The sequence below is a fragment of the Marmota marmota genome, unplaced genomic scaffold (genome assembly GCF_001458135.2).
Source record: "Marmota marmota marmota unplaced genomic scaffold, marMar, whole genome shotgun sequence".
NCBI lineage: Eukaryota > Metazoa > Chordata > Mammalia > Rodentia > Sciuridae > Marmota > Marmota marmota.
The window spans coordinates 43,036,191-43,045,384 of NW_025999900.1; the positions used below are offsets into that span (position 1 = coordinate 43,036,191).

The 9,194-nt window shown below is 41.4% G+C and overlaps 1 protein-coding gene and 1 non-coding gene across 29 annotated transcripts in view; one reads left to right on the forward strand and one right to left on the reverse strand.

The window, feature by feature from the left end:
• The window catches only part of Ttll5 (tubulin tyrosine ligase like 5), a 260,046-nt gene extending 253,389 nt beyond the window's left edge, over window positions 1-6,657 (forward strand). For 27 of the 28 annotated variants that reach the window (XM_048799024.1, XM_048799027.1, XM_048799029.1 and 24 more), the window contains one exon: window positions 6,019-6,657. Coding sequence is in view for 7 of the 28 variants with exons in the window: in XM_048799031.1 (XP_048654988.1) it covers window positions 6,019-6,090 (72 nt within the window). In the remaining 21 variants the exon portion in view is untranslated. The remainder of the gene's footprint in view (window positions 1-6,018) is intronic. The other variant, XR_007345904.1, reaches the window with a different exon arrangement.
• A 1,036-nt stretch (window positions 6,658-7,693) lies between these two features.
• On the reverse strand, window positions 7,694-7,766 carry Trnaa-ugc. The gene has a single exon. It is a non-coding gene; the product is annotated as a tRNA-Ala (tRNA).
• Window positions 7,767-9,194: the final 1,428 nt, after the last annotated feature.

Consider the following 9,194-nt stretch of genomic DNA (forward strand, 5'->3'; position numbering starts at 1 on the left):
GGGGGGGGGGGAATTTGAAACAGCTAGGATAGAATGAAGCCTCCTTTTCACTCCATTTTACTCCTTCAGGCACTGAAAGAAAATAGCCCATCTTGACTTTGGTGCCTGTGGAGAAGGGGATTAGGGGAACCTCCTCTGATAATCTGTAACCACAGGCTGCCCTCACCTGGAGTATGAATTCATATTCTCTAGGTATCCTGAAAACTTCAGACTAAAAATTTAGTTTAAGGTGGTCTCAAGCTGACAAGGACCCAGGCATCTAGCAGAATCAAATCCGTATTTTATCTAGAGGAATAACTTTACCTGTGGGAATTATTTGAGGTTTTGGTTGAAACCCAAACCTCAAATAATCCCACAGGTAAAGTTCTAAGAAATGTGAGGTTATACTTTAAGATCACAAAACAAGCAAGGAAATAATACCCATGAGCCAGCAGAAACAACAGATAACAGTATTGAACTTGAAAATACTAAAATGCAAAATTAATTTTATCATGTACTAGAGAAATTTTATCATGTACTAGAGAAATTGTAATACAAATATGAGTAAAACCAAGAGATTAAGATTATGACCATGCATATTTTAAATGAACTAAGTAACTCTTTCAGAATTAAAAAATATAATAATTATTATAGTTTAAAAATCAGTGGGTGGACCTAATTGTAAATTAGACTCAGCTGAAGAGAGATTTAATGAACTCAAAGATGTAATTAAAGAAATTATCTGGAATAGAACACAGGGGAGAAAAAAAGCAGAAAACCAATTGAGAAAGCTTAATAGCTATATAATTAGAGTTCTGGAAAGAAAAGATGGGCAAGGGACAGTATTTGAAAAGATAATGGCTAAAAACTTCCCAGAACTAGTGAAAGAATACATATTGCAATGAATCACAAAAGACACATCATCCTGGAACGCAAGACAACAACGTCAGAACAGATAGAGAAAGCAGGGGGATTCCCAAGGAATATGCTAATCTGATTGACCATTAATTCCTCAATAGTAAGTAGAAAGGAAAAGCCACGGAATGTGTAATTACCAGCCAGAACTGTACCTCAAACAGAAATACCCTTCAGGAGTGAGGATGAGATACATTTTGCAACACATAAGGTTCAAAGGAGTTCGTCACTAGTAGGCCATCCCCAAAGCAGAGTCTGAAGAGCATGTTTCATTCAGAAAACAGTGATACCAGAGGAAAGGTCTGAGATGCAGGAGGAATTATGAGCAAAGAATGTGGAAAGATAAGGACAATAAAATGATGATAATGTTCTCATGGATTAGAGGAATGGGAAAGTACAAGCATCCAAATATTTCCACGTAAATCAAGGGGAGGAATGATCAGAGTTAAAGTGGTCTCACTTGCTGTTGTACAATAGAGGGTCAAGATACTGATCTCAACTTTACATGGTTTATACAGCTGCCAGAATGAACAGAGTAGCTACTTAACAAAAGTGATCTATAGATTCCAGGGAGTGTTAAGTTTTTTTTTTTTTTTTTGAAATTTGACAGAGTGATTCTAAAATTTATATGGAAGGAAAAAAAGAATTACTCTTATACTCTTAAAGAATGGGGATGGAAGTAGGGTGCTATGTGTGACTTGCCCTAACTAAATGACAAGAATCAGAATGGCAGTTATCAAGAATACAAGTAACAATAAGTGTTGGCGAGGATGTTAGGGAAAGGCACACTCATACATTGCTGGTGGGACTGCAAATGGTTGCAACCACTCTGGTAAAAGGTGTGGAGATTCCTCAGAAAACTTGGGATGGAACCACCATTTGACCACTTATCCCTCTCCTCAGCATATACCCAAAGGACTTAAAATCAGCATACTACAATGACACAGCCACATCAATATTTATAGCAGCTCAATTCACAATAGCTAAGCCATGAAACCAACCTAGGTGCCTTCCAACAGAGGAATAGATAAAGAAAATGTGGTATATATATATATACAATGGAATATTACTTAACCATGAGAAAGGATGAAATTATTACTTTTGCTAGTAAATGGATTTATTAGGAGACTATCATGCTAAGTGAAATAAGCCAATCCCCAAAAACCAAAGGTCAAATGTTTTCTTTGATATGCATATGCTAACACACAACAATCCAATCGGGGAGGGGAAGAATAGAAGTTCAGTGGATTAGACAAAGGGAAATAAAGGGAAGGAGGGTGGATAGGAATAGGAAAGATAGTAGGAAAAAATTTTAAACTATAAATAAATAGAAAATCAAGTAGAAGGAAGGGAATGGAAAGGGGAAGTACTGGGGGCTGAATTAGAACAAATTATATTCCATGCTTGTATAATTATGTTAAAAACTGTATATTATGTATAACTAAGTGAACTATTAAAAAATTTAAAATTTTCGGAAAAGAATTATCAAGCTAAAATACTTGTATGGTGTTGGCATAAAATAGAGAAATCTAAAACTAATTCCTAAATGGAAGCAATGTAAGACTAAGAGGTGTTTCAGTCAGAGGAAGAACGGACATATTTTTCTATGAATAACGTTAGGACAATTAGTAATTGTATAGGAAAAAAATTAGATCTGAGCTTTACACTGAATATATAATCTCAGGTTGGATTAAAGATGTAAGTATGAAAAAGCAAAAATATAAATCTTTTAGAAGACATTATAATACAGAATCTTTATGACCACAATATAAAGAAAGATTTCTTAAAATTACACCAAAAAGTGCAGACCGTAAAGGTAAAAATTGATAAATTCGACTTTATTAGAGTTAAGACCATCTAAGATACCACAAAGATACCATGGATTTAGTCTGTATCCATTAAGGTCACATTCCGAAATATTTAATAATGAATGATCTTGCATCTGCTTTGAAACTGTTCCAGAAAACAACGCAAAGAGAGAGGAAACTGTTAGCCTGACGCAGTGGTGGGCACCCACCCAGAAGGCTGAGGCGGAGGACCAGGGTGGGAGGCCAGCCTAGGCAACAGGCCGGGACCCTTACAGCTAGATGGGAACAGGAAGTGTATTAAACTCTCTATTTTCTGTGTGTATAATTGAAATTGTATATTTTTTTAAATGTGGGTTTTTTTAAAATTGACCATCATAGATTTATTGTAATGCCCAGATTGTTCAGAAGTGTAAACTTTTTTTTAAATATCATTTTCTAGCCAGGCACAGTGGCACACACCTGTAATCCTAGCTACTTAGAGAGGGAGGCAAGAGGATCACAAGTTCAGGGCCAACCTGGGCAACTTAACAAGACCCAGTCTCAAAATTTTAAAAATATGTTAAAAGGGCTCAGGAAGTAGCTTGAGGGTAGAGCCCTCCTAGGTTCAATCCCCAGTACCCCACACACAAAAAAAATTGTTTTCTGAAAAGACTGTTTGTTAAAGTATATATCTAAATGCAGTCTGAGTAGGAATTTCCTTACAAATTAATAAATCATAAAACAATTTTTTAAAATTAGGTGAAGACATTTGTAACACGTAGAACCAAAAGATCAGTGTCTAAATATTAAGCAAAGAACTCCTGCAAGTCAATAAGCAGTTCCTTAGATGTGGTAGCAAAAGCATTGTCAACAAGGTAAAAAAGACACAGCAGTCTGTGCTTCAAAGGGAGTGAAACAACAACACACAGACTGGGGGAAAATAGAACAAATCATGGATGTGACAGTCACGTACGTATGAACGTGGACTATACAGAGAACCTTGCCAATTCAATAATAAAAAGACAAAATTGTTTGAATAAGTAAAGGGATCTGAACAGACATTTATCCAAAGAAGATATAATGCCAACAAGCACATGGAAAGGTTCTCAATATCGTTAGCCACTAGGGAAATGCAAATCAAAACCACAGCAGAATATACTCTTACCCACTAGAATGACTAGAATCAAAAAGAGATGATAACAAATATAGGAGATATAAAATGGTACTTTTGAAAAGTTGAGCATTTCTTCAGATAGTTAAACATAGAGCTACCATATGACCAAGCAATTAATTTCATTCCTAGACTTATACTCAAAAGAAATGAAAACGTGTTCAAATAAAAACTTAAACATAATGTTTATTTATAGCAGCATAATTGATAATAGGTAAGAGGTAGAAACAACCCCAGTGTCCATAACTAGTGAATGGATATATAAAATGTAGCATATAAATACAATGGAATATTATTCGGCCATAAAAAGGAATAGAGTATGAATGTGTATCAAAGTGTGGAAGAACTTTAAAACATTATGTGATCCAGGCATGGTGGTGCATGCATGGTGCAGGCCGAGGATGGAGGACGACAAGTTCCAAGCAGCCTCAGCAACTTAGCGAAGCCCTAAGCAACTTAGCAAGACCCTGTCTCAAAATAAAAAATAGAAAGGGCTGGGGATGTGGCTCAGTGGTTAAGTGCCCCTGGATTCAATCCCTGGTACCCACCCCCCAAAAAATAACTATTATGAGAAAGAGAAAGATGGTAGTCACAAATGACCGTGTGTTGTGTGATTCCATTTATTTAAGATGTCCAGAGTAGGCGAATTCTACACAGACAGAAAGTCGATTAGTGGTTTCCTAAGTCTGGAGCATGAGAAGTAGAGGGGTGATGGCTAAGGGATACGGGGTGTCTTTGGAGGGTAATGAAAACGTTCTGAACTTGTGATAAAGGTGCGACTCTAAACATAGTAGAAGCTGTGGAATTGTACACCTTAGATGAGCACATTGTATGATATGTGAATTCTCCCAATAAAGCTGCTTTTAAAAAGCAATAATAACTTAACAGGAAAATAAACAAGGCAACTCCAGGCATGTCACGGAGGAGACACACATGCCCAGGAGACACTTGAAAAGAGGCTCGGCCTCCTTCCTAGCAGGAAAACGCCAGCTAAACACAGTGAGATGCGAAAAACTCATTTTTTCTTTCTATGTAAACTCATTTGAGTCACCAAAAACTGTAAACTGAGCAGGGCCTTTTCTCTACCTGTAAGGGATGCAGAGAAAGTGAGGGAAGCCCAGTCCCTGTCGCAGAGAGCGTGGACTGTCATTTAGAGAGGTGAAGAAGCAAGGTGGATGACCTTGCATTCCTCTCCTCTGTAAACCCAGAGCTGTGCCCAGGGGCTCCAGGGGCGTACTGGGCCACGGAGACAGAGCCACAGGAGCACTGTAAACCCAAACCACTAAGAACCCCACCAAACGTTACCTAGGGACATGTGGGCGTGGTGATCAAACACTGTTAAAAACAAGGGAAGGATAGTCGGAATGGGAAAGAACGGAGCGGGTCTAGCAGGGATGCTGAGGTGGTGGGGAGACAGGGGGAGGCAGGCACGGGGGTAGAACACACAGCATTATCTGACAGGCTGACATTGAGGAAAGATTTTGAAAATCTCAAAACACACGGAATCATACAGTTTTCCATGCAGCTCAGAATGCTAACGCTGACTCTGAGATTCTAGAAAAGATGAACATATTTGAGAATCAAGGGCTTTGTTTATGGATGGCTTGAAACAGGGTCTCACTGTCTTGCCCAGGCTTTGGGCCTGGTGGTGAGCTCCTGTAGTCCCAGCTACTTGGGAGGCTGAGTCAGGAGGATCACTTGAACCCAGCAGTTCTAGACTAGCATGGGCAACATAATGAGGCCTGGACTCTTTTATTTATTTGTTTATTTGTTTGTTTGTTTATTTTAATTGTAGGTTTATTTATTTTAGATGCAGATGGACAGTATCTTTCTTTATTTTGATGTGGTGCTAAGAATCGAACCCAGTGCCTCACAAGCGCTCTACCACTGAGTCACACCTCCAGCCGCGTGGAGTCTTAAAAATAAATAGATAAGCTAAAATACAGTTTTTTACAAGAGAAAGAAAAACACAAAACCAAGAAGACTATCAAAAAAGCAGCAGCAAATCAAATGTTTTAGGAAGGTTTCCAGCAAAAGTGGTTAAAACAAGAGTTTTGTTCTTCCAGGGGAACATTCGGGCGGCACTTCTTTAGGAAAACCATCCATTGCTGGGAAGCCATGAGCCGCTCTCTCCCGGTCACTCAGTGGTTGGCATTCTCTTTCCAGATCCTGCTCACACTAACAGATGAACCGCGAATGCACAGAGGAAGAACCTGTCCACTGCTCCTGGGCGCGTGACTGAGGGTGAAGCATCCGCCAGTGCTGCCAGGGGTCCATAGTATTTTTTTGCTGCCTCAGAGTCCCCAAGGCCTTCAAGCAGAAGTGGCAGTAGATGGTGGCCATCAGCCAAGCGAGACACTGACTGGGACAACAGGAGAACAGAACCTCTGGGTTTGGGTGGAACTTGGCAGTGGGGACGTTCAACTGAGGCCTTCTCTACTCGTCCAAGCACACGTGTGTCTTCACCTTCCCTCACCCCCCCCCCCCAGCCTGCTCAGGTCTCCTCTGTCCCTTTCCTGCTGCCACACAGAGATGATATAAAAGAGGCTCTTTGGCTATTCGCATCTTGCTTCCTCTTCTTTTCCAGGTTGCAGTATTGAGCTCTGTTTGCTTTGTACAAGCTTAAAGCCCTAATAGCAGTACCTACCAGAGTTGTTCTGCCCTTTCGGGGGTCCTGGGGAAGGCAGCGCACATCACCCGTTTCCCAGAGCGTGGAGGCAAGTTGGCCCGCCGCTGACATGAGCCAGGGTAAAGGCACCCTTTGGAATTACTGATTTCTAAGATTAATAAAGTAATTCTATTTTTTTTCTTTTCTTTTTTTTTTATTTACTAATTCCCAACAATCAGTATTCACAATCAAGACTGAAATAGAACCAACTTCTCATTTCATTCCATTGCTGGACAATTTTTTCAATTTCATGTTAGAAACGGAAGCTTTCAAGAACTTGTGTTTCAGCAGATGGTGTGTCAGGCTGTTCCCCAGGGCAGCACCTGGGAAGCCCTGTGTACAGATTCTCCACAGCCAGGCTGCAACTGGAGGCTCGCCCCTGTGGTCCTCTAATGGCATGTGACTCTGTCCAGTTGCCCTTCACCTCCCTCAAAGTCCATGTGGACAGAGCAGCTCTGCCTGGACCACGCGGCACTTGGCCTCTGCTGTCCTTCCCTAGGTCCTCACTCTGGCTTCTGCTGGAGAACAGGCTGAGAACCGGGCCACAGGCTTGACCTAGCTGTCCTGGGGAGTTACTTTAGAATCCAGAATCTGGGCCTTCTACAAGGTCCTATAAGCTCAGCATTAAAATCCAAAGAGAAAGTGACATACAGAGATTAAAAGGGACTTTATTGACTTCTCGGGGACTGAAAAAAAAAAGGTTTGGGCACATTGAAGCACTGTGCCTGTGCAGGTTGAGGTCTCATTCCACATGTTCCCGGGACTCCTGGATCATGGTTTGAGAACCATCATAACTCTGCTCACTTGTTTGGGAGTTGGTTAAGAGACAAATTAGAATTCCTCCCTCCATAATCTCCTGCTGATATATAGAGTTGGGAAATAAGGGATTTAGAGAAACTCACCAAATGAATCTTGTGGAAAGGGGTAAGAGGGTATGAGTCTAATAAAAGAACTTTGAAAGCAACTGTGATACTGGGAATTGGCTACATAACTAATCAGACATAAATGCTCAAATTAATATCTTTCTTCATTCGCTGTGTGTTGACCAGGTGCTAAGACCAGATTCCTGACCTCCCTTCCTGTACCCATGTCCCCTCATTTTTATTGGTAACAAACCAGATTATTGAAGCCTTCTTCCAATAGAGGTATCTTTGTGTGTGTGTGTGTGTGTGGTGGTGGTGCTGGGGATTGAACCCAGGGCCTTGTGCTTGCAAGGCAAGCACTCTACCAACTGAGCTATATCCCCAATCCTAGGTATCATTTTTCAATGTCACTGTACCCTTCCCCAAAACTAGCATGTATTTTTGGAGACATTGATCCCAGTGTCTGTAGTGCCTGTAAGTGATAATGTGGAAAGGGGAGGCTGGACACTAGACTCTGCTCATATCCCTATCAGCTGCTTAATGGAGGAGTAGCTTTCTGACAAAGAATATTTGGGCTGGGTGCAGTGGTGCTCTCCTATAATCCCAGCTACTTGGGAAGCTGAAGCAGGAGGATCTCAAGTCCAAGGCCAGCCTCAACAACTTAGCAAGACCCCATCTTAAAATAAAAAGGGCCAGGGATATAATTCAGTGGTAAAGTGCCCCTGGATTCAATCCCTAGTACCAAGAAAAAGAAAAGAAAAGAAAACATTTGGAATTGCAGTGTGTTCTGTTTTCTTTGGGATACTTCAGGAAACACATCTAGTTGTGTTGGTTCATTAGGATGGACCACCAGCTGTGCTAATGGTTTTCTATGAGGTTGGATTAAAACAGAGATTTAGTCTAAGGTCAAAAAGGTTATTTGCTTCTTATTGAAATCCCAAATAAGGCCCAGTAATGTCGGATATAACATACCACTTTTCAGAATGCAGTTCCTAGGCATCCTGAACCCTGCCCCATTCATAAAGCCAGCTCTTGAGCTACAGCCTGGAATTGTACATTTTCCCTAAACACAAAGGTGATTCTCAGGCTCACTGAAATTTGAGAATGGCAGCCACAAGTGAATGCACTGTGACATTTGGGATAATACCAGCTACAGCTGGCCTCCTAGACCACCCTCTCTACCCCAGTGGCTCCAAAGGTAAGATGGAGCTCACTCCCACATCAGGATTTAGGGCAGGGACACATTATAGCCCCTCTGAAGGACAGTGAAAGACACAGGATGAAGACAGAGAGAAGCCTGGAGAATTGGCTGGGCACACATGGAGCCAGAAAAGAACTCCTGGTGACCAAAGTCGGAGGAGCAGAAAGGCAGAGGCCTGTACCCACAAACCGCCTGAGCCTATGGTGTGTATCCTTCAACACGCAAACTGTGCTTCAGAGAGACTGTTCCAAGTGCTAAGGTGAGCTCACCGGGGGCAGGTGGTTTTTAGGAGCTGCTAGGTGGTTCCTCACTCTGCACACTCACAGGGTGGACACCAGTGCCATAGCCGAATTCTGCCTTGCTCTGGGATCTGTGACCTCAAAAGAGCACTAGTGGTTCTTTTCCCAAAGTCCTAACAAGAGGCCCCTAGTCTGAAAGGGCTCCTGGTTGGCTCCTTTAGACAACCCAATAACAGAATTAGCCTCGTTCTTAGGCCATTGATCACAGACGGTTTCTCTCATGCTCAGCTGATCTGGGGGGCTGAGATGTGATTTCCAAAAATGCTGATGTTGGTCATTTAGATTGAATGTAGAAGCCACATTTCCATATG